Here is a 27,994-nt window from a genome sequence, read left to right as displayed (position 1 = left end):
TATATTGTACAGTAGATCCTACGATAATAGATGACTATTTGATTCCTTTTCTCACTTTCACTTTAAAGGTGTATGAAGAAGCTGGCTCGGATTTCCACCAAGTGGCATACTTCCAAACTCGGATCGGTCTGCGGAATGCTCTGCAGGAGGAAATCAGTGGATCCACTGACAAAGAGGCTGTTCTCATCACCCTCAACAGGCCAGTGGTTTTCGCTCAGCCCGTGGCATTCGACAGAGGTTAGGATTCCTTTTTGTCTATCTTTGGTGTATAGGTCTTTTAAAACATGGGCTGCATGATATTTAATCTGTGTTTAACCCTTTAAAACCGGTCAGAGTGGGCACGCTCTGTTTTGCGTAACTATTTTTAAATCCCGGTAACACTGCAACCACGTAAGCTAGCGCAAAAGTTTTTTTTGCATATGAAACCGGAGGAGTTGTACTTACATCTTATGCCATCAGCTTGTCATCGGTCACAGTTTCCTTCCACATATAGCTTTGCAAAAACTGCATAAAAAGCACTTGCAGCAACAAAAACATAATATTCCAGAAACACGCTTTGCCGATCCGATCAGCTGTTCATAACACTTCCTATGTTGGAATAGACATCAGCGCGAACTTTCACATGTCCGCCATGTCCTGCCCGAAACCGGAAGTGACGTCATTTTTGCGGAAATGTAGTTTTTTACCATCAGGGCCTCATGAGCCTATACTGGTGTTTTTAAAAGTTATGTTTGACTTTATGACTTTCTGTGTCGTTTCTGGGATGCTTAGGACTCATATTGCACTGCTGGAAATAGTTTATTTTGATGCATATGCTGCTTTTTTGCAAATTTGCATTATAATATTTATTTTCGTTTTTCCTGCAGTATATAAAAATTGGTGTATTTCAAAAATAAAACTATGAGGACACTTAAAATAAATTTCCTGTGGTGGGAAACTATTTTGTGCAACTTTTTTGTATTTACAGTTTTGAGGGATAAGCCTCTTAAATTTCTCTAACTAGAAATATATGTTAAAAAAAAACAAAAACGATTTTCAATTTTTTTGTAGTTTATTGCACTTTTTTGCAATTTATGTAATTACTATGCACTTAATGCATACATATTATTAAAATCTGGATTACAATGGTTTTATTGATGTATAGCAACTTGAAATGCTCCCAAAAATGGCTCCACAGCATGTAAACATATAATATAAGCTCTGGTGGACTTGGTTCTATGGTAGGTCTTAAAGGGTTAAAGGTGATGATTTTTCTGACGTTCAAAGTTTCTCACAGCTTTCTTGACTGAACCAGGATCAGAAGCCTCATTATGTATAATGCAGTACAGCAGGTGATACGTTATGCTTGAAGTCTTAACGTGGCACATTTATTGTTAAAGTTACTTTGGTAATTAGAGTGGGCATGTCCTTTATGAATTTATGGGACAGTGTGTTTATATATACACGTGTAATAAAGTTTAGTAAATGGATGTGACAGCTTAAAAGCTGTGACTATGCGAGGAAAGAACGCAGTGTAATTTGTTGTTGGATCCTTATCAAACCTGTCTGGGATAATTTGTTCCAAGTGATTAAGTTTTTGCTTCTTTTCCATGTGTTTCAAAGTCGCTGCTACTAACTGATGTTGCAGTTAATGTAATAAACTCAAAACATCTACAGCTGGAAGCACCTGCTGAACTTCAGCTCCTGTTAACATTTTGTCAAACTCACATTATACATTATTCATTGTTAGTGTGTCTGAATAATCTGACCCATCAAACACTTTGTAGAAATTTTAGAAACACGTCTGTCTGTTAAGATGACTCCGTCAGTCTTAATTAGTCTGGTTTAATAAGACTCAGACATGTAGCTGACATATTTAGGTGACATTACTGGAGAAAGACTTTCTGTTCCTATTAATGTTGTTGGGTAACACTGAACAATCAACAGTATAAAGTATAGGTTTTATACTGTGTAACATTATTTCACACTTTGATGCCAATTCCAACACTGGTGGGTAAAGTGGGATGGGTGTGTGATTTTATTTATGCTCTGGGAAAAACTGATTTTCCTTATTTAGATCCATATTTGGAGTTTTTGGTTCCTTAGCGTCTCAAAATTTGATCTAAATTACTTAAATGACATGTGAGATCTTATTTAATGTTTATTCATCCCACCTCTGTGCTTTCCTGCAGCTGTGCTCTTCTGGCTAAACTACAAAGCTGCATATGACAACTGGAATGAGCAGCGTATGGCCCTCAACAAGGACATTCACGTGGCCACAAAAGAAGTGGTGGATAAGCTGCCAGGCATTCAACAGACCTCCGCCCAGGCATTCAGCACCCTCTTTCTGCAACTGACAGTCAATGACCTGGGTATTTGCCTGCCAATTACCAACACATCTCAGGTAATATGCTATGACTGAGTCTGCCAAGTGTCATTGGTCAGTCCCTTTGAGCGTTAGATTGTTTTCTTATAAATAATCTTATATATTTTTAAGCTCGGTGTGTTTTTTTTGTATCCTTTGAAAGCAGGTTTAGGATATAAAGTGCACAACTTATTTTGTTTTGTAAATAGTTTTAATATATGCTGACTTGAAATACACACTTTCAAAAGTTATAAAAAACAAAAATCCCCAACAAGGTGTTCTTCTTGTGGCTCTATGGCGTGTTTCCATCACTGTTGCTTTTTTCAGATCAGCCAAATTTGAATGTACTGATGAATCTACTAGTGCACTGATCACTAGTAGATGCCACAATCTGCAGTAGTTTTCATGGAAGACATTGATTTCTTATGTCTGCAAATACTCACCTAGTGTAGCAGCAGGTAAACTGGAAATGCAGACTGCTTGCCTTCAAAGTAAAACTAGTTTATGCTGAAACATGTTGGTTACAGTCATAAGACACTGTCTTTACTTTGAAGGCTGCAGCAACTTGCAGCAAAAACACTTGCTAACTGGTTAGACATTTTTTCCCTGGCTTCGGGAGATTTCCAGCTCAACACCAACCAGTCTGCAGGCATGTGAGACTGATGCCAAACTAACAGCCTTAAGAACTGTTCAGTGATGTTGAGCTACTCTTATCACATCTTATGTCAGTGCTTCCTCAACAATTGCTGTAAATCTGTATACAGTCCCAACAGACAGGCTTCCTCACAGTTACTTTAAGTCAACATGTGCATGTGCATATTGGGTGTCCTATATTTTACTGTACTCATTCATCATAGTTTGAATTATCCTCATTCTGCTTTGCATGCTAGGATTGGAAAGATTTGAGATGCAGACAGTTATGTTACACTTATTTCCATAGAGAGGACAAGAACCAGTTACGGAGGGCACAAACTCTGAGGCTGGGGCCAGCTCTTCAGCAGGCCAGCAAAGAAATGCACGAAAAGTAACCAAAAGTTTATTACATCTCTTGGGATGGCTTTGTGTGAGGTGTTGACTGATACTGAGTGACGCTCTTCTATAAAACCTGTCACACTGCAGTACACTGCATCATAGGTGCTTTGTGGTTTTAAAAAAAGCTTCTCTAACGGCGGCATAACAAGTAGTGAAGCTCGGGCTGGTGTTTGAGGTGTGTTTTCATAATAAAAGTTAGAGTATTGATTATGCGAGTGCTTTTAAGTTACGTACGTTTCTATATGCGAGACTAGATCAAGAATATAGTTAGGTGCAGTGTTGCACATGGTGGGCTCCTTCTACGCTTGTATGCATGTGGGATTTTGCATTGGCTTATATCTGGGATCTTGTAATAGCTGCCCCAAAATTGTGGTCTGATTATTTTCATCCAGCTGATTGAAATGGGCTAGTAAATAGTTCAGATACAGATATATGTATTTTCCTAATGATGATGATCAGACTGCTATTCTGGGACTAATGTCAGGTTAATCAAATTCATGTAATTTGGATGTGTGGGTTTTTGTTTGTTTCTTCTTCTTTAATCACTGATTTTCTGCATTTGAACTTGAAATGTACTGAAGAGCTTGGCAACACTTCACTCAGAGATAGATTTATGTCAGTAGCACTTAAACTTGTTCCCTTGAAGGTTTTAAAGTGGACCTGTCTTGTTAAGCTTTTGACTTATTTTCAGGTGGACTTTAATATTAAACATGCTAAAATAACAAACAAAAAGGTTTCAGACCTTTTGGGTCTTTATGATGCCCAGTTTTTTGCCCAGTCTTTATGATACACAGCTCTGGCTCCACTCTTTCACCTGCCATTCAAACCTTCTGTTGGTGAGTTTAAGGCCATAAGAATAAAGATGCATTAAAGAGAGGGTGCAAATAGCTTGTGTGGAGACAGACTATACAGAGGCCAGGAAGATGTAAAAAGGATTATTTGTTTTGTACCGTGAATCCTGTATAATCTAGAGTCCAAGCTAAAATGTTTAGAGCTGGAAATAAGCATGCTGCTGTTGTTCTTAATATTTAGTTAAGTTGATGACAGCTGTAAAGAATGAAGTGTTGCCAACGCTTCCTTTTCCAAACAAATGGAGGTGGTTTGTCTTTCCTTGTGCTCTCCCCCCTTCTCCTCTCTCCCTTGAGGCCAGAGTAACCTTTCTCCCTGCCATTCCACCAGGCCAATCACAGCATAGATTTTGACACGGGCTCTGCGCTGGTCCTGACCATCGAGAGCACACTGATCACCGCCTGCTCCTCCGAGTCCCTGGTGAGTAAAGGACACTTCAAAAATTTCTGCATCCGCTTTGCCGAGGGCTTCGAGACCTCCTGGGACGACTGGAAGCCTGAAGTCCGGGGAGACATCGTCATGAACGCTTGTGAGTGACACAGTTTATGCAAATGTTTTTATCTAAGTGCAGAAAGCCATTTCAAATACAAATTCTGTACTCCGTGAGCCCGTTCACATTTGATTTGTGAGCTAGTGGGCAGAAGAAGACTGTCAGTGTGTCTCTATAGAGATCATAAAAGATATTTGTTTGTATGTACCTGTGTGCAGGTGTAGTCCCTGACGGTACATATGAAGTGTGTTCCAGGACTACAGGGCAGCCCTCTGCAGGCAAGTTCTTTTAACTGTGCTCTGGTCTATTAAATATAGATCACACCCTAGAGCTGCACAATGATATTGAGACTGTGTGGAAAATTGTATTATTTATTGCATTAATTTTCCCAACATCATCCACTGTTTTCCCTCTCACTCCTGGCTTCCTTTTCACCAAAACAGAAAGCAGCAGCGCTGGTACCTGGACTCTCAATGTGCTTTGGAAGATGTGTGGAATCGCCGTTCACATGGACCCCAACATCGGCAAGCGCCTCAACGCTCTGGGCAACACGCTGACGTCCCTGACGGGCGAGGAGGACATAGACGACATCGCCGATCTGAACTCTGTGAACATGGCAGACCTTTCAGATGAGGACGAAACCGACTCCATGTCACCCACCACGCACATGGTCAGACACCGCTCAGTTCGTTTCTATTACAGTTTCGTTTGAATTGGTTCACAGCCCGACTTTAACGAGACACGAGCAGCTGTTGCATCAGTCAGATCAGATGGTCTCCTTTAAGTTAGAAAGTTCTCAGGAAATATCTAAAAATATATATTTCCAGTAGGGGTGCAACAATACTCATATCGATATTGAACCGTTAGATCCAGTGCTTTCGGTTCCATACGCATATGTATCGAACAATACAAAATTTTTAATTTATTTTATCAACTGTCCTTCTGACGATGCTGTCTGTGTTGAGCGCTCGGTGGATCTGCGCTCGACAGTGCAGCCTAGGCGGAGTAGTCGAACGCAGATTCACTGAGCGCAGCGCAAGCTAGCGAGACAGAAGCTAAGCTCTCGTTGCAACATGGCAAATTGAACCTCCCCCACCCTCATTCAGATCTGGCGTTTGGAACTATTTTGGTTTTCATGTGACGTATGACCCTGAAGGTAAGCACGTCATGGACAAAATTAAAACAGTATGTCGGATGTGCCACGCAATGCTCAGTTACATTGGTGGGAACTAGTGCGTTAGCGCAGTTAGCTCCTTAACGTGTTAACGCTGTCCAGCCCCACACACAGGGCGATCTGCGGTAGCTCGTTAACGGAGATTTGCCGTGTTGTGGCGTTAACGTCATTTCAGATTAACGCTGACAGCACTAGTGGTAACACAACGAATATGACTGCACATTTACGACAGCATCCTAGTGCAAAGACAAGTGGAAGCAGACAAAAACAACAAGCACGCATGCTACAAACTTTACCCGAGTCATTTAGACAGCCATTAGCACATGATTCTCCTTATGGGGACCTGATATGTTTAATATGCTGCTGAGAATATAGCCCAGAAGAAGCGTATAGTATAGCTTTTATTTTGGAAAGAGCCATTTCTCTGTAATAAACTCTCTTTTCCAAAGATGAGTGATTCCTCAATCAGATAGATTTATTTTTATTACTTTGTTGTTTCAGCAACATTAAATTTAAAAACTGTACTTTTGAGTTAAAATATATATTTACAATTTTAATAAATGACAAATTAAAAAGGCATGAACATTTTTTTTGTATCGAAAAAATATCGAACCGTGACACCAAAGTATCAAACCGAACCGTGGATTTTGTGTATCGTTGCACCCCTAATTTCCAGTGTTGAAAGTTGTGAAAAGAAAAACTCTAAACTGAAGTGGGGATATTCAGCTGTTGAGTTTACTACTAGTCAGTATCGCAGGTTCAGAAGAAGAAGTTCAACATTTGGGGAAATGCATCTATTCTCTTATTTTGCAGTTGCTAATATGAGAAGATAAGTACCACTGTGGTGTATGTAAATTAGATAACAGACTGCAGCAGCAGCTGTTACCTTAGTTTGATGCAAAGACTGAAAACAGGGACTGTGTTGATAACTAAAGCTGCCTCTAAAACAAATTGGTTTGGGTTGTCTGGGGGGCTGTTATGGGTTTCTGCTGGTTTCCAGCAGCCTCACAAGATTGAGGTCACAGCTCCCAACTAAGAAACACTCAGGCACGTGTCCCTTCAGTAAAACAGCAAATTGCGTTTTTTTTTTTTTTCCCTCTTTGGTTTTTGCACAGATTAAACAAACTGATAAAATGTGTTAGTTTGGGTTCTTTAGGACTGCCTATATTCTCTTTAACTAAGCTAACCAGCTGCTGTTCATTGTGATGTCGCAGGTAAGATCTACGATATCTTCTCATCGTGCTGTCGACAGGATAGTGTTTGTGGATTTCTAAAATGTTGAACTGTTCCTTTAATAATGCATCAGTCCGTTTGAACAAATCCTACCTGGCTTGCATTTAAAAAAAACTTCAGAAGGCAAAGTCTGACCCAGTCTGTCCGTTGTTCCACCTTTCCATTCACATGTCCCTGCTGTTATTTACAGACTCCAGAGTTCAGCCCTCGGCTGACCTTAAGGAAGCGTCTGGTAAACCACATCCTGGGCCTCAGCCCCAGGCCTCAGAGCATATCTGTCCCCGTCGACTACTTAAACTGTGCATCTCCTTGCCTACCAGGCAGTGGCAGAACCCAAAGACCCCTCTCCTGGTCTTGTGTATGTAGCCGCCCGCAGTGTTAAACCTTTCTCCAGGCTGGTTGAATCACTTACAAGGTCACATTTCAGGCACCTGAACTTAAGAGATGAAGGCTGTGGATTCCAAAATTCTGAGCTGTGTTATTTGCTTCCACTGCCTTCCTCATTAAGCTTCAATGATGGGTGAAAAGAAGTAGATTAGTGGCCCATAATTCCCTTTGGCAATAAAGCTTTGTTTCCTTCTTTCACTAGGAGTTGTGGTGGTGGTGGTGGTGTCTCTTGTTTGTGACATGGCTCCTGGTGTGTGGATCATTCTACAGATAAACTTCTAATGATTGAATCACAAAAATGCACCTTTTAATCAGACACGGGGACATCGGGACGATGGATTCTTATCGCACAATCTGTTGATCAGAAAGTTTGTCACAGTTGTCAATCAGTTTAACCACATCTGTGTGTTTCCGTGTGTGTTTGGTTTCCTGCTTTGGTGCAACAGGAGGCGGTTGACCCCAGAAGGGCCATGGTGTCAGGAAACCAGATAATTGATGCTCGTGGGAGGAAGTTCACAAAAAGGGTCGTTGACATCCGAGAACTGAATGAGCAAGCCAAAGTCATCGATGACCTCAAGTAAGACTCCAGCTTTTTGTAACTGTTCTGTTTAAAGAGTCGCAACAACTAAGCGACTAGCCGTGTCCTCTTCTTACGAACGCAGGAAACTGGGGGCCAGCGAAGGAACCATCAATCAGGAGATCCAGCGCTATCAACAGCTGGAGTCTGTGGCGGTCAAAGACATCAGGAGAGATGTCAGAAAGAAGCTGCGTCGCTCCAGCATGAGGGTGAATCCCCCGTCTCTTCACCTTCCCCGAGTAGAAGCGCATTCGCCACAGCACCTTAACTTAAAATAGCATGAATTAATGCTAGGGTGTTGGTCATATTTATCCTTTTAGGGAGCCGTTTCTAGCTGTGTTTGTTCTTTCCCAGGCGGCCTCTCTAAAGGATAAGTGGGGTCTTGGCTACAAACCAAGCTACAACCGCTCCAAAAGCATCTCAGCGGCAGCGGGCCGGCCACCTCTAAAAAGGATGGACAGACAAAGGTAACAAAGGAGGGCAGCGGGAGGCACCTTCCCTGGTATCAGATTATCATAGAAATGACACCATTAAGGGAGCTTCACTGTAAACAAACAGGACCATGTGACCTCTGTCTCACTTCTCTGCTGCTGCTGCTGCTGCTGCTGCCATTATGTTTTTCAAACATTTTCCCATTATCTTGCTGACAAAGAGGGACAGAGTGACTCACAAATTAGAATGTAGTGAAGAGGAAGTGCTCATTGCATTTGTTTATAGTAATTATGCAGATTATCTCAGGATTAATGTAGTATTGATATTCAGGCAGTTCACAGACCTTTCACAGGAGAAAAATATTTACTCTGGAGGGGTCAACAGATGCTCAACAATGACTTGAAATGAATCGTGCTAATAACAGGCCGGGCTTTGACAAGTGTTGGCTGATTAAACGCCATATGTTCTGAAACTAAATCAAATAAAAATGAGATTCTCACATTGTTGGCTTCAGTTCCAGAATCGGAGATGTGGATGCAGATTTCCCAGATATCCGTGTGGACGTGTCCTCTCCGGCACCACGGGTCACCTTCAACATCCAGGACACGGTAAGCTGTCAGATATCCATCGCTGTAGCACATTAATAGATTGCATTGTACCTCTTAATTGATTTATTTATAAATTAAAGCATTTCCAAACAAATCAATATTTTATGTTTTTTTTAGTTTTGTGCAATTTTATATGCGATCATCTGCATCTCATCCATCATTTACATGTTTGTTTGTTACCATAACTGATTTCTGTAAAAGCTGATTTGTACAGTATGTTGCAGTAGAAACAGAGGGATGAACTCTTGTTTTAAAAATAACTCTTCTGTCCAATTAAAGATTAATAATCAGGCTTTGGAGTCTGCAGCAGTCAGTCCAGGAGATATATTCAAGGTATATGGTCCAAGAATAAAATTTAAAAAATGAAAATACATAACCAACGCTGATCAAAAACGTCTGTTTCCTCCTCTCCTCTGTGATTACCTTGACAGTGCTGACAGGATTTTGAATATGCAAAATCAAAACAGGATGATAAGATGGGAACTTTCGGCTATATGCAGTAGACATTCATTTGCATAATAACTTACACTTTTGTGTCCACAGTTAGATTTTGATTTATTACTGGTGCATGAGGATCATCCGGATTTATAATAAAACCTACTATTCCCTTAGCTGCTGAGTGTGAGAGTCAGCAATTCATCGCTGCTTTTATTTAGATGACCTCAACCCAAGAAAGTTCTCAGAAAATCAATTGCTTGCAGAATAAAAACACTTTACAGTTGAATTGCTGCTTAATGAATTATAGTTTCACACCCCACACACACTCATCCTTTCTTGAAACCGCATAAAAAAAATCCATCAGCCTTTTTCTTTAACCTTAGTATATTGAGTGATTTCTAACAACTATGCATGGGTGGCCACTGAGTCACAGTCTGTCGGCTTTTGTTTGTCACAACAGCAGGTCCTTAACCGCCCCCGACAATACCAAAAACTTCACGAGGATAAAATAAATGATACGTTTAATATAAAGTCACCAGTTTACCTTTTAAAATGCCACAATCACAAATAATAACTCAGACATACCGGGGAAAAGAATCCATTCTCTTTAACCCCACATCCATTTGTGGCTCATACTGTGAAGACGGCAGTCATGTGTGTTGAGGAGAATAATAACTATATAAGAAAACTTGTTTATTATTTGCAGTCGTGAAGCCATGACTGCAAACATAAACTGCAAATAACTTTCATAACTGTGGCTCCCAAACCTTTTTCAGACAATCCTCTCTCTTCAGAAGCCACAAGAAAGTCCGCCCCCCCCCCCCCCCCCCCCCCCCGGCCCAACTGTTTTAATTACTTATTAGCAATTTTTAAAAAGTCCAAGTGAAATTTTAGGGTTAAACAGGTGGTCACAGGCATGTGTGAACGTCACTTAATCCGTCATAAAAAATGATTTAAAAAAAAAAATCATTTATTTTTACTTAATCTAAAAAAAAAAACCAAGAGACTGAAGTCTTATAATGAAACGGTGACCTTATTATGTAGTTGCCAAGCAACCTGTAGCCACTTAAAATACTCGTCAATAGCATAATCAAAATTCCTTTGATGACATGAGTTATTTAATCTCTCAAAGGAGCTTTTGTTGGGTTTATTTGCTCAGCACTGTAACTGAATGGTGATGAATCTGTTGTGCAGTTGTGTTATTTTCTCTTTTTTTTCAATAAAATCATTAACGATGAAATTGATAACAATAATCCTGATATTAATTAAAAAATAATAATAATCTCTAACTCTTTGATGAAAGAACAAGACTTGCTCAATAAATCGATACCACATTCATATAAAACTCTATATTGTCCTATAAGGAGTATTTGTGTCGCAGATGGATTATTTCTAATTTAACTGATGCTCAGCCTCCGTCAGTGTGTTTGGGATCTGTTGACACTACATAAATGGGCTTTTTCTCTGGCTGTCATAAGGATACTTCTACAATTTCTTGGGCATTTTTCTGTTGTCACCATCTCGAGACGGGGTATGTCATCTTCTCATCCTCATCTTCTTCCTTTGTTTCAAGCTGTCATTCCTCTTCGCAGAAAGTGCATGACCTCTGAGCTCCTCGGTGAACAGTTGCAGGCAGTAGTGTTCTGCCTCTGGACGTGCAGAAGTAAAAGATTACATTTGATTTGAGCAGTAAACACAAATTTCAGAACTGATCGGTTAAACTAATTAATAAGGTCCAGTCTACAGAACACTGCTTCCTTTTTTGGGTGGATTTCTGCTGAAGACATCAGCTCTCAGATTCCCTGGATCGATGTCTCCACGTAGGAACAAATTTAGACAGACATTAAACCATTTCCTGTGTGAGTTTGACCTTTTGTCCTTTTCTAAAGTTCCCTGAGGAGTCAGAGGGGGACCTGTCGACAGTCTCCATTGACGATTCATCCCATCCTCATCACCTTCACCTCCATCCCCCATCTGTTGTCGATGGTCATCACTCAGTTTTCAGTGCCCCCGCCACCCCTGCTGTCTTCTCACCCACACTTCCCTTCCAGCATGACGACATAAGGCGCGATGACCTGTCCTCTTCCTCCTCGGAAGACTCGGACAAGGACGACTTCGAGCATGACAGACAGCAGAGCTATCGAAGGCCTGTGTGAGTTTATTGCGTTTGTCAGTGCAGGCGTGCTTGTTATGACAGTTAGGAAAAGAAAGCGCCATTAATTTCTTTTTTGTCTAAAAAAAAAAAAAGAAAAGCTTTTCAATTTTCAGCATTCACTAAACGGTGCTGTCCTCCCTGATTCTCAGCCAAACGTCTCAGAGAAAGTCCTCGGGCTTTTCTGCTGTGAGTCAGTTGTTCAGTGAGCGCTGGCCAGGCACTCCTGCCAACCGCAGCTTCAGTGGCCCGACGACGGAAAGAAACATCGACTTTGAGCTCGACGTCCGCGTGGAAATCGACAGCGGGAAGTGCGTCCTTCACCCTACTACTCAACAGCCCGAGCACGAGGACGTTTCTTTGAGGAGGTGCAGTAAAAAGTTCAAGCTCAATCTGGGAAATGCAAACTCCTATTTAAAGTTGATCTCACATTTCCTCCCAAATGTCGTATTAAGCGTAGATTAAATCAGACTCTGTATTAGCAGAAGTGCCTGAGCAGCTGTGATGGTTTATCCCCACTGGACAGAAGAAATGAGACATTCTATATTCAGTTAAGTCATTTGGGTTTTATAGGAGCTGTGAGCGCAGCCTCCGAAACCTCGACCAAGAATCTCCTCCCAAGAAGAAGAAGCTCCAGCCCAACTACCCCTCATCCAGCCATCTCCTAGCTGGAAAGAAGTGTCCCTCCACTCTGCCGACCAAATCCAATGACTTGGAAACTACAGTTTTCTACATTCCAGGAGTGGACGTTAAGGTCAGCTTCTCCTACATCATCCAGACTGCCAAGGTTTTTTTTTTGTGCTTTAAGTAATTAAATAAAATCCTTTATTTTCCCCTGCAGTTGCACTACAACTCCAAGACCCTGAAGACGGAGTCCCCCAACGCCTCGCGTGGATCCTCTCTCCCCCGCACTCTCTCCAAAGAGTCGAAGCTGTATGGTATGAAAGATAGCGGCCCTCCAAATCCTCCCAATGCTGTCCAAAGCAAGACTAACTCGCTCCTACCTCCCCCGCCCCCACCTATTCCATCAGGTACTGAGCATTCCCTCATTTAATTGCATGCCCTTCTACCATCCGTAATCGCCGACACTCGACTGCCACGCCTCTTCGATCCGATGATTTAAATCTACACGTGGACCGTCCAAATCAAATGCATGCGATTCCATCCCTTTTTTTTTTTTAAAGGCATGACTCTAGAGGGCACCCTTTGATCAAACGGGTTCATGCATATTGATGCGCCCCACAGAGGGAGAGACTCGAAAAGACAGTTTAAAAGAACCTCTGTTAATATGATTCCAGTTTATTTGAAGTTCAAGAAACAAACTTCTGAAAGTGCTGTTAGAGTGTGCAGATGACTTTAACTTTCATGTGTCTTTGCAGCTAAAGGTAAGAGCAGTGGGGGGGTAAAGACGGCCAAGCTGTATGCCTGGGTGGCCCTCCAGACCCTGCCAGAGGAGATGGTGATCAGCCCCTGTCTGCTGGACTTTCTGGAAAAAGCACTTGAGACTATTCCTATCACTCCAGTGGACAGAAACTACACAGGTGTGTTTTTAAAACCAGTCCTTTGGGACCGTGTGTGTCTTGATATTCATAGTAAACTTCTTCTGATGTCTTTCCATCAGCTGTGGCATCCCAGGAGGAAGACATGGGTCAGTTTGATACAGTGGAACAGCTCGAGGAATCGACCACCTCCCTGGTTTCCTCTTCAACGTCGGCGTACTCCTCCTTCCCCGTGGATGTGGTTGTCTACGTCAGAGTCCAGGTACTGATAAGCTGTCGTTCGTGCAATTTCTTCAGAGCTGCTTTGGAATTTAAGTCGACTGCTTATATAAATAATAATTAATGTGTTATATGTAAGAAAAAACTAAAAGCACAAGGAAAGTATTATAACAAATAACAATTACAAGTCAAAATCACTCATAAATGTATGAAAACATCTACTGTCTTCTGTTTCCAGCCCTCTCAGATCCGCTTCAGCTGCCTGCCAATGTCCAGGGTGGAGTGTATGCTCAAACTGCCCTCGTTAGACCTGGTCTTCTCCTCTAACCGTGGAGAACTGGAGACGCCGACAGGAGCCCATGTGACAGACGGGTCACACCAGCCCTCCTCGACTCCACCCGGGCAGCATATCCCCAAACCACCTCCCAGCAAAGGTATCTAGAGCATGACTTCCGCGTTTATTTTGGCAGAATAATGGCGCTCTAATGTGTGCAGAGCTACGTGAACGAAACAGTCTTTTAAAGTCTTTCGCACACCGTGAGAATATCTATTAGCTGCCACTCCGTGGCATGTCTGAGCCCTGTGTGAGTTAATGTTGCTCGCAGCATGTTCTCCTGCATTCATTACTCTTCTCTCCAGTCTGTCTTTATGCCAGATGATGCATGTTAAGATGCATCTCAGGTCTTGGAAATCTGTGAGTCCCTAAATGCACAGGTTGGATAGCTGGTAGCTCACTGCTTTCCATCCTGAAATTGTGTTAGTGCTGATGCATTATAGGATGTTAGACTTATATATAAGTGTATAGTGCTGTTAATGAGTGTGTGACTGGGTGTTTTTTTTGTCTCTCCTGCCCCCTTCCAGCATCTCCGTTGTTGGGGAGCCCTCTGGGCAGAAGCCGTCACAGCAGCAGCCAGTCCGACCTCACCGGGCCCCCGAGTAACTCCTCGGGCCTCAGCTTTACAGCCTGCATGTCTGACTTCTCCCTCTACGTCTTCCACCCCTACGGCGCCGGAAAGCAGAAATCTGCAGTCACGGGGTTGCCTCCGGGCCAAGGGCCGTTAGGTATGCTAAACATTTGTGTTATTCTCATCTGTTAAAGATACAGGACTGCATTTTATCCACTAATAAATGCACCTCTTGTAGATAGGATTGATGTAAAACAATTGCATGCCAGCTGATCCCATCACCCATGTCTCCTCCCCCTCCTGAAGGTACCGTGGATGAGGAGTCGACTTCAGTGACAGGAAGGAAAGACTCTCTGAGCATCAACCTGGAGTTCGTGAAGGTCAGCTTATCGAGGATGAGGCGAACAGGAGGCCCCACTTTCATCGAGAGCTTTATTCCTCCTAAAGGGGGTAAAATGGACACCACCCTCATCAACATCTCAGGTACACAGTCGTCTCCAGAGAAAAACACCTGTCCATTAGACAGATAACAACAATATTGGGAATTTGACACAATTCCTGCAAAAGTTGAGGTGTATTTATCAAATATATTCTATCTGTTATGCAGCACAAAGTTGTACAAAGTAAGAAGTTGTCAGTTTATTCTTGGGTTTATAGAAGAGTTTGCAACAGCAAAGGAAGGTGTTTGTCAAAGTGCAATGTTCGGGGGGGGGGGGGGGGGGGACTTGGTAAAAATGGATTTTAGGGCAGAATTATCAAAAGCTGATTTGACTTGTGATTATTTTCAGCATTTTTATGTTCTCATGACTGCCCGCACAAATACACTGAGCCATTTTAAGGTGGCTGCTGAGTCGTGAGGCCTGCTTCTTGAAGGACTTTGCTCCAGCATGGTGCTGTGTTGATTCTGCTTTGATACTGAACCACGCAGAGCTTTGAAGATCCATATCTTCATGTTGTATCTGTCGTCTGCTAACGTGGGGGGACTGTCAAATATGTATGTTGAACTACTGGAAGTGAACACTGCTAAAGCCGAGGTTTGTGCTGTTGTCAGTCCTTTAGCTTAGTTATGGTGTGGATATAGAACTGCTTTTGCTGTGTGTTTCAAAATGATTCACTCTTTGCACTCTGCTTTTCATCAGTGCTTCTTTATTTTTTTGTTACTTTTTAAGCCCCGATTTTCAGCCCGTCACCTTTTCTTCTACGTCACAGTGTTGGCTTGTTTGAGGATGACGCACAAGCGCGTCAGTGTTGCTAATCCGCTGGTTAAAATTCCCACAATCCTTCTCTGTGCACAGGGAGAGTGGTAGGGAAATGAACACTGACGCGGACCATAAATCAGCTTTTAAGTGCTTAAATTGCTTTTAAGGTAAAACATCAATCATGCGGTTGGGGTGACATTTGGTAAGCAGCTTCAGTTTTTTAGAAGGGTTAACTAAACCGAAATTAAATTCTGAAAATAGACGTAAGGCAAAGAATTGTAGTTAACTGGAATAAATGCGGTTGCATGTGTCAGCACGCACAGCCTGAGGAGTCCTGGGCAGATGTGCTTAACAAGACTGGGACTCAGTGTTTTTGTTAACCATCCTTTCTGTGAACTGTCTCAAAGTTTGTCCCAGCTCAGCAGGAACTTTCACAACGTTGTGTTTTTTTGGAACTCCTGCATAGTGCTAAATATTTCATGTTCACTGAAAGTGGGAATCAAGAAGCTTGCCCCTTTGTTTCTCTCTGTAAAGCAGAAATACCATCAGAGTAAATGAAGTGGAAGTGACGTACAACAGATGCGAACCCTTTCAGAGAAGCATCTTTAAGGGATATGAGTTGAGTACTCAATCATATCAGCAGCACCGTGGGAATGTACTCCAGCACAGAAGCAGGCTGTTGTGACCCCAGCTCATCGGGGGGTAACGGCAGTAACACAAACAACCAGATGGAAACGGCTGAAGGCAAAAAATGTTATCTTTTTATGAAAGTGATGAATACAAACAGTGAAGCCAAGCAAAGCACAAAGTAACAAAAGAAGTAGTGAAAGAGCCATGGGCAAACGGTGCTCGTCAGAACAAAGAAATAAACGGCTCCCAACTTCAATTCCATTAAAAATTTACCAACTGATTAAAAAGAAAATTGGAAAAATAGCGAAAGAGCTTTACGCTATTAAACAGCCAGATTAAACCCAAACAGTTGGAACAAGCGACCTTAAAACCCGAGTGTCACTTTACAATAAAGTTATTCAACAAACCCTGTCCGGTCTCCAGTGCACAACCTTTGCAACACGCAGCTGCAGGCATGCACGATAAGTTGTCTGCAAACTAGTACGGAGAAAATGAGCGTCTGGATGCACAAACCGCTGACAAGCAAGTTAATAAAAAGAGAGACAATGACGATCTGCTCATACCAAATCAGCCTCCCTGACTGACAGATCACAGCCACTTTTCAGAGCAGGTGTTGGAAGGGCTGGTGCACAGGCCCGGGCACCAGTCCAGTCATTCAGAGGCGGGCCAGAAGCAGCAGAAAGGCAGGATGTATGGTGAGTGTAGGCACCGATCCTGGAGAGCCCGCGCGTTCAAAAAGAAACCCTCCAAAATGGTTAGCCACACTGTAAAAAGAGAGTGGGAACATCAAGAGCTCTAACGCAGGGTTTGAAATAGGCATCTCACAGCGAGTGCTTGAGCTGCTGAATGGGACGTTTTACAAGCACATAAATGAGACTGAAGAATACGTCTTTCCAATCTGTGAGAGTAAGTGCATACTTTCCCCCTGTAGCTTTTAGAACTGCGGCCTTATCCTGTGCAATCTTATAAAGAAGTCTTTCACATGCTCACTAATGCGATATTCTTCCGTCAGCTGTGTGCGACATCGGCTCCGCTTCCTTCAAGTACGACATGAGAAGACTGAGCGAGATCCTGGCCTTCCCGAGAGCCTGGTATCGTCGAAGTATCGCCAGACGCCTCTTCCTGGGCGACCAAACCATCAACCTCCCACGTGAGTGCTCAGCGGCTGCACTCGGGTGTCGTTTACGTTGCCGGCTTTTAAGTTGTTGTAGAATTTCAGCTTTTATGTGGCATCTGACGCAGGGAACAGCGAGCTTTTCCAGGCTTCTGTCAGTGCTGATCTTTATTTGAAATGATCATAGTGTAACTGATGTGCTTTTACTAAAGCGAGATATTGTTGGCTTCTATATAAATCTCTGCACTGCCTTTCAGATGGGTTTCTAAAACAAATCTTTAACTCGGTGCAGAAATGAGTGAACATTTCTCCCCAGAAATTCTAATATGAGCACCAACATCCACCTGCTAACCTCTGTGCATTTAGCCTTTTTTCATTTTTAATATCCTGTCTCACTGGCAGTCCTTTAGCAAACATTTCCTGCAGTCACTTTACGTTGACATTTACAAGGGTGTCCTTTACTTACTACTTCGAACCTTTACTTCAGCTTCCGGCCCCGCCACTCCTGACTCAGCTGAAAACGTCACCCATCACCTGTCCCCCGAGTCCAGCCGGAAAGCTTACTGGAGGACGTGGGACGGCAGCACCGGGACGCAGCATGTACCCCAGTCCCCCAACGTCTTTTCGGAGCACTCCACCGGAAGCAACATGTCCCCAGGCAGCCTGGGGCACCTCAAGTCCCCTGCACCTGGTCGCACCAGGAGCGTCTCTGACTCCTCCGCTCCGAGGAGAGGTAACGGGGAACATTAAATGCCTTTTGTTACCTGAGCACGAATCTTCACACACACCCAAAAATCCAGATAAGGAAGAAAAAATTCCTATTTTTTTCATTGTTTTTTAGATTCAGTCACAAAAACATCGACTCCTTCATTTGGAAAAAATGGGAAGGCAGCAGGTCAGCAGGGGTCGCCGTGGGAGACGCTGGTGGTGTTCGCCATCAACCTAAAGCTGCTCACCGTCCAAATGAACATGAGCAACGTGATGGGAAACAATACGTAAGTGCACCCACCGCTGTGCAAACACGTGCTAATAATTAGGATTTAATGGTTACTCTGGTAACTCAAACACAGAAGCGATTTAAAATTATTGACTATGTTTTCATTTATCTTAGCCACACTTATCCAGTTTCGCAAATCATGAAAAAAACCCATTAAAATCAAAAGAACATAAAAGAAACTTTAGGAAAACAAACACAAAATATCATTAAAAATGAATTAGCAGGGGGATTATCCACTAAAGGAAAAAAACACTAATTAAATGGATGAGAGATTAAAATCTTTCATCTGAAAGTATCTCATGATTTTCAATCAAAGTATATTTTTTTGGCTGCCCCACTTTAACGCTTGTTGATGGCTACAACAGACTCTCGTCTCACAACGAGAATCGATTGCCAACAACATACAAGTGCCTCAGAAAAAACAGGCATTTTCACAGCTACACATCAGACAAAATCAGGCCTGTTTACAACTACAAGAGTCTGTATTTTCTTTAGTATCATAACAGGTGATGCAATCATTGAAACCAGCCTTAAACTTAAAGTTTCTTTCAATATAATCCTTAGTTAAATTATACCCGGCCCTGTTGCAGTCCCTCAGTTCATATGTGGTTTGAAACCAGCTGATTTAGTTCCCTCCTCAGAGCCTGAGATGGCCACATTATATTATCCTTTCCTATTATGGTATCATTAAGATCCAAGAGGAGAAAAGCTGTTGGAAGCTCTCTTATAGATCGGTCTGAATCCTTAAGTTTTTTGCTCGCATGCTGATCTAATTGTAGCAATTTTTGCTAGTGTAACATATATCAAGTCACTTTAAAAGCTATAATGACTTAAGTGAAAGATTCCACGCTTGAACAGTAAATTACTGACTGGAAAACACTCTTCATTATGCATTGTAGCTCTAAAAGTAAAACTAAAGTTATAAATTTAACTTAAGAACGTTACTGTTTAAATAAAACATAGCCAACATTGTTTATTTACCTTTTTACTGCAGTAAACAGCTGTTAAACTGGTGTACAGATGCCTCTGGGGTGCTTCTCCTCACTTCTTATCATCCACTCTTATGGGCTCAGTTTAACTCTACTGCACTGCTGGATTTTACCGTTCACCACAATATGGTGTCAGTACACCCCTGATCTCTACGGTTGAGGCTGAAGTGCAGAAAATGATGCTGAAGCAGTGGCAAACACCCTCATAACTAAGGCTGTACTGTTTTATGAGCTCTGTGTCTCCATAAAGTTAAAAAAAAATAACCCTCTTCCACAGTGGAAGTGTGTGGGCTCCACAAACAACACACCTTCTGCTTCTTTCTCACCAAGGCAAGACAGTACACTTCTCCAGCTCTAATTAAATCATTTATGAGCTCAGGATATTCTTCCTTCATAAAAACTTTTATGCAAGGGTGCAGCCTGGATTTGAAGCGAGAATTGTATTGTCAAAATAGCTGCACTTGGATATAAACAAAAAGGCAATAACACATCAAACTGATGAAGGTGAAACGCACAACGACACGTTAGAAAACACAGTTGACATGTTGACTTGTGAAAATGGGTTTAGCGCTCAGAACTGGCTGTTCGTTTCTTCCTCTGTTACCTGTGTTTATTCCTTGGAAACTTCTTGTGATGAGTCATTTATGTTTCATACAGAAGCCTTCTACATTATTCAGCAGCATTTCAGGAGCGCTCACAGTTGTGTTTGTCCCTGCAGCTGGACGACCAGCGGGCTGAAAAGTCAGGGCCGACTTTCTGTCGGAAGCAACCGAGACCGAGAGATCAGCATGTCTGTCGGCCTTGGCCGATCCAAGCTCGACTCCAAGGGCGGGGTGGTGGGTGGCAATATAGACGTGAACACCCTGGAGATGGTCTGTAAGTAAACAAGGCATCAGCTTTTCCGACATCTGGTGTTTTCCTCCAACTCGTTAGCAGCTTTTATTCTAACAGAGTGTAAAGTGTGGATGTGGAGCTGAGCCAAAGTTCAGTGCTAGAGTTCTTAAAGCACTGGGAGCAGTAATGTATTATTATGCACATACAAAAATGTTTACTCTGCTAAATAGGCATAAAATGCATTTTATTTAAACATTATATTACATTTAATGTTTAAATAGGCTGATATATAGATACAGCAGCCACTTGGAAGCTGAGAGCATGCAGACATAGTTAAGGCAACCTGCTGAAGTTGAACCAGAGCATCAGAATGAGGATAAAAAGGGGATTTAAGTGACTTTGATGGTGGCTGCATGGCTGTTGGTGTCAGACGGCCTGGTGTGAGTATTTCAGAAAAGGCTGATCTGCTGGGATTTTCCTAAACAACTGTGTCTAAAGTTTAGAAAGGCTGTTCTGAAAAGAGATTTCTTTCAACAGGTCAGAGGAGAATAGTCAGACTGTTTCAAGCTGACAGGAAGGCAACAGTATCTCAAATAAGCTTTGTTAAAAAATCAAAATGTGCAGATGAGCATCTATCCTTAAAGCGCATGCAGTACAGCAGCAGAAGACCACACTGGGTGCGACTTCTTTCCGTTAAGAACGATAAACTGAGACTAAAATTCACTTTTGCACAATAGACGATTGGGAAAATGTTGCCTGGTGTGACCAGTCTCGAGTTCTGGGATAAAATCATAAAACGACCATTTTTAAAACAACAGTTGCGGCTGCTGGTGTACTGATGTGCAGGATATTCTGTTGGCACGCCGTGGACCTCTTAATACAGACTAAGCATCATTTCAATGACACATCCTGCCTGCCTGCCCATATTCTGATGGTTATATCCAGCAGAATATTACCAAACGTTATAAAATGCAGCTCTAGCTCGTTCTTAAACTTGACAATAAGTTTGTTGAACTCTAAACTGGAACACCTTTGGGATGTAGAGACTGAAATCATGGATGTAAAGATCATCTAGAGAGGACTCAGTGTTCTCTCTAGATGAACTAAATCTGCCACAGTGTGTGTGAAGCACACATCACCTTCTCGCCTGTTCACCTTCAATAGTTTATAAATAGATACAAAAGCGAATATTTACAGCAAAATGAATCATTTTAACTTTGGTATTTTAGACTAAAAACATAAGAACAAGGTGCTGAGCCATTTTTATCTGAGAGGAGGCTTCACAGTCAGTCTCAGCATGTGAAGCCACGAAGCTGTGGCTGGATGTGTGTGACTTTATAAAACTATTATTAGACCAAACATATTGACATGTACCATTGTGGTTTGTACCTACCAAAAGCCTAAAGCGCTTTCATGAATGCCATTTGAATATCTTAACACAAGTTAGCTTACCGTTTTTAGATGATATGCCTTGTTGGTTGTGGAGCTGTGAATTTAAGCTTACAGGGCTGTGGAGGGCAATCATGCTCAGACACCATACAAAGCAGCCATGTGTAGTGTGAGTTCTGCTATGTATGGTTGCCCCGTTGCTGTTGTGGTCCAGCAGCAATAAACAGGTAAACTAGAAGAAGAAGAAGTCAGTCCTTACTTACGAGAATCCACTGATTTTGATGTTGAGAGGTGTGGGATTGCTTGTGCGCTCTCATTGGTAACTACTATCGTGCGGTTCGCAGCCCACATCTCAGAGCATCCAAACCAGCAGCCCAGCCACAAGATCCAGATTACCATGGGCTCCACAGAGGCGCGAGTGGACTACATGGGCTCCAGCATCCTGATGGGAGTGTTTAGTAATGCTGACCTGCAGCTGCAGGATGAATGGAAGGTCAACCTGTGTACAGTGGACACCAGCCTATCAGAGAAAAGGTGTGGTATGATGTCAGCGTGAATGCACTGTTTGGCACAACACGATCAATACAGCACTTTTAGATGAGTCATGTTTAGTGCCATTTATTCATTTCACTCCTGTGGCCATCAGAGATTAGCCTGCTTCACATCTCTGTACTTTGAAATGCAGATGTTTTTTCTACAAAGAGGTTTGTATTCAGTTTCTGAAGTGTTGAAACACAAAGCTCACTAACCAGAGAGCACAATTTCAAAGCATCGCGGGTTATGAAGAAAAACAGACGATTTGCTGACATTTATTGCCCACGTTTCAGAATGCTCGGCAAGCCGAACAAAATTATGTCTGACTCAAGGGTTTGTGTTTGTATCTAGTTTGAACGCAAGAATACACAAATTACACGACATTATGTCGAGAATATATGCCATTTTCTTTCATCTGTGAGCCATTTATGCCTGCTCTCCTTTCCTTTGTTTCTTGCAACAACCTTTTTCACTCATCTGCTCCGTTTCCCTCCCCATCTTTTCTCCTTCCAGTGAGATCTTCATCCACGGAGACCTGCAGTGGGACATTTTCCAGGTGATCATTTCACGGTCCACCACACCAGACCTCATCAAGATCGGCATGAAGCTGCAGGAGTTTTTCACTCAGCAATTCGACACCAGCAAGCGGGCCCTCTCCACCTGGGGCCCTGGCCCCTACCTGCCCCCCAAAACCCCCGTCGTCAACACTGACAAAGGAGCTGCAGAGCTTTGTAAGCATGCCTCGTTCCATACTGCTGGGTGAATGTTGAGCACAGCCTGTAGCATAATAAGGCGCGCACAGCAAGCGTCTTAGGCGGCTGTGCTGCTTACAGGAAGTGAAACGATTTGTAATTCTAATAAGCTTAATTTGTAAACAACTTTTTCAAACAGTTGAAAAGGTTGTTTAGCAACTGAATGTAATCAGCCTCGCTCATGAGATAATCAGTAACGAAACAGGCAGCATACATTTTAAAGATTGAGGGCTTTATAAGGACAAAAACAACATGACACACTAAATCTGATCCTGTTAGCGCCAGCAACAAGCCTCGTGTTCCAGTCAGAATTCACTTGTCCGCCTGCTTCTCATTTTCCCTCCTAACCGTCTTTGTCACGCAGACATGGATGCGGCCCATCACCGCCACTGGCCCGGGGTGCTGAAGGTAATCGCCGGCTGCCACATCTCCCTCTTCCAGACGCCCTTGCCTGAGGATGCCGTGCAGCTTGGCGGGTCGATGAGCCTCCATGGCAATCACATGACTCTGGCCTGCTTCCACGGGCCAAACTTCCGCTCCAAGTCGTGGGCCTTGTTCCACCTGGAAGAGCCCAACATCGCCTTCTGGACAGAGGCACAGAAAATCTGGGAGGATGGTGAGACTAAATGTTCTTTTTAGGGACTCGTGAATATTAATATTATTCAGTCGAGATGACGCTCAGTCCTGATAAACGGATCAAAACTAAATATATAAAGGTGCATCTCTTTACGAATTGTTTCTGTTACACACAGGCTCAAAAGACGACTCTACCTACATCGTGCAGACACTGGATTTCCATCTCGGCCACAACACGATGGTCACGAAGCCGTGTGGTGCTCTGGAAAGCCCAATGGCCACCATAACCAAAATCACACGACGGCGACATGAAAACCCTCCTCATGGTGTCGCTACTGTCAAAGAATGGTTCAACTACGTCACTGCAATGAGAAATGAAGGTAAACATTTCAGCAAAATCGTGTCATTCATGCGTGCCCATTTGTTTAGTGGAAAGCGTCCTCAGTGGGCCGTTGATGCTCGCTTATTTGGGATCGAAAGGCTTGAACGTGTATTTAAAAAGAAAATATTTGGGATTGAAAACAGTTGAATCTGATTACTGTGGTTTGGTTTTGGAGCTGTCCAATCAGAGTCAGCGTGGGCTGATGGGGGACCTTAAATAGCCTGAGGCTGAACTTAAAGTATGGGATAGAGCTGGGCGATAGAACGATAACGATATGTATTGCAAAATAACTTTTTCTCCATAGAAAAATTAAACTATTGCGATAGGCCTCATCTCGCTTGTCCTCGTAAAAAAAAAAAAAAGAACAGCCAATCCAAATTAACTAGCGCAGAACCGAACCAATCACAGCCGCAGCGTCACGTCACGTGACTTGTTACGTACAGCGCAAGTGCCAAGCCGCACATGTGTATTTGTTTGGGAAGCCGCCGTGCTGCCCGGGTAATGGAGGAAATGAGTGTGCCGACTAGAGAAAAATCAACCGAGAGCGTGAGCGAAGGTTACCGAAGAGAAAACAGATGATGGTTCCAATGCCGGAGAGATTGTCGAACGGAAGAGCCACAGAAGTTCCGTAGTGTGAAGGTATTTCGGCTATTTCAAGTCTGACAAAAAACAGAATAGCGCGCACTGTAAATTGTGGCGAAAGCAAGTCTGGAAATACAATAAACCGGTGCATGCTTAATCTCTGACTGGAAGCGCTAATTCGTCATTAAACTGTTTGAAAAGCTCAGCTATACAACAAGGAGAGATCGAGAATTTCCTTTTAGTTCTCAGTTTATTTGATATTCGTCAATTTTGTCTGTTCTTCTGTAAAACAAACTAAGATTTATTTTTAGAATTAATATTTTGTTTCTAAGTGGAATTGACAATTTAGTCTGTTTTGTTTGTTCTATTTTGAAACTTAAACGCTTTAGCGGCTGCCTTTTGTGTAGTTTGCAATATTTGCCTTTATTTATCTAAAAAAGTCTCATGTTAAGTACATCTACCCTGTTGAACTTATTATGGGAAATATTTAAATTAAAACAAGCTGCTGATTATTTCACATTTTACTTGTGAGCAACGGCACATTTAAATCGTACAAATATAGTTATTTGGCTTATATCGTGATATATATCGTGATATATATCACGATATATATCGTTATCGCCTGAAATGAAAAAAACATATCGTGATATGAAAAATCTTATATCGCCCTGCTCTAGTATCGGATCAATTTGGATCTGTAAATCATGCAGATTAATGCCAGTAAACCCCCAGATTTAAAATAACGACCTGGAAATGTGCAGGATATGTCTGCTTCAACTCTGTCATCAACTTGGCTCACACTGTCCTTGGAATCTGATTATTCCATGAATATGGGAGCAGTTTTCAGTTGGATATAATTGTGCCTTCTGTCTGTAGTAGCCAAGAATCCCTCCAAACTCAGTCACGACAATAGAAGAAAAGGGGAACAGAATCCAGAGTCATTGTTCTGTGCAAAAATGCAGTCAGGTGTCTCTAAAACGAAGCTCTCACAATCTGAGGGAACCAAATCAAATGGGAATTTTCCAGGATCACACCTTTTTTCTCACAAAATTGATGTGTTTGTGTTGATCTGTTTTAGTTCTGCAGGGAAACACAGTCTGGGTAAACAAAGCGAGAATCTCACTTCATGCTTGGACTATAAGTTTAGAATATACTCACTCGATTAGTCTCACATCAAGTTCGGCTGCACAGAATTCATTTTTAGCCATTGGTCACATTAGGACTCTTGAGACTGAGTGAGAACAAAAAGATCAATTAATGGGACCAAATGCTGCTTTAATGTCATACGAGCATGCTGGGAGGGGGGGGGGGGGGGGAGTAGCAACCACTTCAAATGTTGATGAAAGCCAGTTTGGGACTGTTGCAAATCAAACATCCTGTATTCTTTAATCAGTGACGTAAACCTAGTAGAAGATAAACCGAAAGGAAGAAAAAATGAATTTCGTAGCCTTAAGTAGCTTCAGAACTGATTTAATAGGCTAGAAGTGTTAACTGGGGGTATCTGGGGAAGAAAAGATTGCTTCAGACTTTAACCTTTTCTTCACTCGAGACAGCTCAGACTAAAAGGAGATATTTTCTCTTCTCTCCACCGTGCAGCAGCCGCGTCTTATCTTAAATGTAAAATAGGTGGAGATAGCATTTAACAAAGCGGAAAAGCAGAGCGTGAGCGTGACCTTAAACTCAGGAAAAGAGTTCCCACGTGTTTTATCTCCTGTCGCAGAGCTGAACTTGCTCAGGAACGTCGAGGCCAACAACCAAGAGAGCGGATCGGCTGCCAAGAGCTCCAGTCTGCTGAGCAGCTTCCGCAGCACATCCAGCTACAACCACGAAACAGAGACCATCTTTGCACTACCCAGAATGCAGCTGGACTTTAAGTCAATTCACGTACAAGATCCGGATGAACCTTCTCTAACGGGTAGGTGACAGTAACACCATAAAAACAATCTGCTAATGAATGAGCTTTTTGTGATGTTTTAGTTCACACAAGTCTGTAAATGAACTGTTGGGATCACACTCGGAGTATGGGAGTGTTTATAAAGTTACCTGCGCTTCCTTAAATAAATGAACAAATGAACGAATAATCAGCTGGTCTTGTTTGGAGCATCTGGATCCCAGCTCCGCTTTGCACTGCAGGAAGTGAAGCCCTTCGCTTTGCTCCGTGAGCCTCAGATTCCTGTGACCGTGAACCAGTTCTCGCCCTGCTGCAGGTTCTTCTTAGTGCCCGTCATGCTTGCAAAGCAATTTCAGAGCAAAACCAGCGCAGTCTTGTGGCAGTTTTTTTTTTTTTTTTTTAATAGTCGCAGCCCGAATCTGTTTATTCGTATTTCTGAACAAGAACTTAATAATTTCATCGTGTCTCTGGACATAATTTGTACTATTATTTGTATTTCATTTTTGTCCTTATCCACATTTGGAGGTTGGAGGGATTCATACCTGACTCAGTTATTAATTCTAAATGAATTACTTGGTTCACTTTAGACATTAAAACTTACTTGGTTGAGATTAAGGATTAAAACCTCCCAGGTTAGTTTCAGGGGAAAACAATCAAGGTTTAGGTTCAAATACAACAGTTGCTGCTGCTTCTTACACATCTGGTTTTTGTAGTTGCTATGGTGACATATCTCCCACTTTGCCTGGACAACACAAATTATACTCCCTACTGAAAAACATGCTGACACAAAAAAAAATCATAATTTTCTTTGTCAAAGAACAAAGAGTCAATCTGAGTAACACCGAGGACTCACACAGTCAGCAGTAGGGATGGGTATCGTTTAGGTTTTATCCGATACCGGTGCCAAACCGGTACTTTTGAAACGGTGCCGGTGCTTAAACGGTGCTCTAACCGGTGCTTAAAGAATGGAGAACACAAAATTGGTCCAAACACCTCTCATGTTCAGCTGGTTTTTTGTAAAAAGATAACAATGTTAGCCTTTTCTGCAGCTATGGGGCATATATGGTATCACTCTTAGCTGGAAGCAGTGCTTAAACAATGGAAAAAACACAAACTTTGTCCAAAAACCTCTCATGTTTAGCTGTTTTCCACTTTTTCTTTGGTCATTTTAGCCTTTTTGGCCAGGGTGAAGAGAGTATCTGCCATCAAACAAGAAGACAGCTGATGTTTGCTAGTTCACCTTACATGCATTAATGTAATAACGTGGTTAGCCTACTCAACATAAATTACACACGAACAACATTAAGCTACTCACGCAGAGAAGAACGGCTGCTGCTGCATCATCATCCTCATCATTTCTGCTACACTGGCAGGGCTAGGGGCCAGGACTCTCCTCTTCAGGTTCTTGGGGGATGTTGCTAACTCCGGGTCCGATAACAGGCACCACACCCGCAGTAGATGTGCTCGGTGTGAGGTCTCGCAGCAAGCTATCAAATACGGCGCATTTCTCGGCTTTAAAAAAAAAACCCGCTATGCGTCGCCAGGTGTTTCATTGGATTTGAGGTGTTACCTCCTTTGACAGTATCACAGTATCAGCTTAAAGCACTTGTTGCAGCTGCTGAGTTTGTATATTCTGCTGTGAAGTACAGCCAGACTTTTGACCGCTTCGCCTTGGGCATTTTTAATCTGTAGCTCTAAAAGAACGTACATACCTGGACCCGCCTACTATCCTCGGAAACGTAAAATGATTGGCTAGAATCTAAAGTGTATCACAGCTCAGGAAAAA

At 42.4% G+C, this 27,994-nt stretch overlaps 1 protein-coding gene and 1 long non-coding RNA gene across 6 annotated transcripts in view; one reads left to right on the top strand and one right to left on the bottom strand.

Annotated features, from left to right (window-relative positions):
• The window catches only part of bltp1 (bridge-like lipid transfer protein family member 1), an 81,088-nt gene that overhangs the window by 50,026 nt on the left and 3,068 nt on the right, over positions 1–27,994 (top strand). For 3 of the 5 annotated variants that reach the window (XM_085143768.1, XM_085143767.1, XM_085143766.1), the window contains 30 exons: positions 69–237; positions 2,172–2,383; positions 3,285–3,368; positions 4,556–4,754; positions 4,934–4,993; positions 5,159–5,385; positions 7,313–7,480; positions 7,956–8,086; positions 8,172–8,295; positions 8,441–8,553; positions 9,033–9,126; positions 9,406–9,459; positions 11,454–11,716; positions 11,869–12,084; positions 12,290–12,470; positions 12,558–12,747; positions 13,096–13,257; positions 13,338–13,477; positions 13,673–13,868; positions 14,296–14,496; positions 14,646–14,822; positions 17,181–17,318; positions 17,770–18,015; positions 18,124–18,277; positions 19,987–20,144; positions 21,836–22,025; positions 22,539–22,756; positions 23,142–23,393; positions 23,530–23,733; positions 26,038–26,232. In XM_085143768.1, coding sequence (XP_084999894.1) covers positions 69–237; positions 2,172–2,383; positions 3,285–3,368; positions 4,556–4,754; positions 4,934–4,993; positions 5,159–5,385; positions 7,313–7,480; positions 7,956–8,086; positions 8,172–8,295; positions 8,441–8,553; positions 9,033–9,126; positions 9,406–9,459; positions 11,454–11,716; positions 11,869–12,084; positions 12,290–12,470; positions 12,558–12,747; positions 13,096–13,257; positions 13,338–13,477; positions 13,673–13,868; positions 14,296–14,496; positions 14,646–14,822; positions 17,181–17,318; positions 17,770–18,015; positions 18,124–18,277; positions 19,987–20,144; positions 21,836–22,025; positions 22,539–22,756; positions 23,142–23,393; positions 23,530–23,733; positions 26,038–26,232 — 5,116 coding nt within the window. The remainder of the gene's footprint in view (positions 1–68; positions 238–2,171; positions 2,384–3,284; positions 3,369–4,555; positions 4,755–4,933; positions 4,994–5,158; positions 5,386–7,312; positions 7,481–7,955; positions 8,087–8,171; positions 8,296–8,440; positions 8,554–9,032; positions 9,127–9,405; positions 9,460–11,453; positions 11,717–11,868; positions 12,085–12,289; positions 12,471–12,557; positions 12,748–13,095; positions 13,258–13,337; positions 13,478–13,672; positions 13,869–14,295; positions 14,497–14,645; positions 14,823–17,180; positions 17,319–17,769; positions 18,016–18,123; positions 18,278–19,986; positions 20,145–21,835; positions 22,026–22,538; positions 22,757–23,141; positions 23,394–23,529; positions 23,734–26,037; positions 26,233–27,994) is intronic. The other 2 variants (XM_085143769.1, XM_085143770.1) reach the window with 2 other exon arrangements.
• LOC146495751 (uncharacterized) overlaps positions 15,075–27,994 on the bottom strand; it is a 146,001-nt gene continuing 133,081 nt past the window's right edge. The window contains exons 2-3 of the long non-coding RNA XR_014871233.1: positions 25,065–27,823; positions 15,075–23,715 (exon numbers count right to left, since the gene is read on the bottom strand). This is a non-coding gene — a long non-coding RNA (uncharacterized LOC146495751). The remainder of the gene's footprint in view (positions 23,716–25,064; positions 27,824–27,994) is intronic.

This window comes from Neolamprologus multifasciatus, chromosome 19, assembly GCF_963576455.1.
Source record: "Neolamprologus multifasciatus chromosome 19, fNeoMul1.2, whole genome shotgun sequence".
Classification (NCBI taxonomy): Eukaryota; Metazoa; Chordata; class Actinopteri; order Cichliformes; family Cichlidae; genus Neolamprologus; species Neolamprologus multifasciatus.
This window is presented reverse-complemented; position numbering and strand designations above follow the sequence as displayed.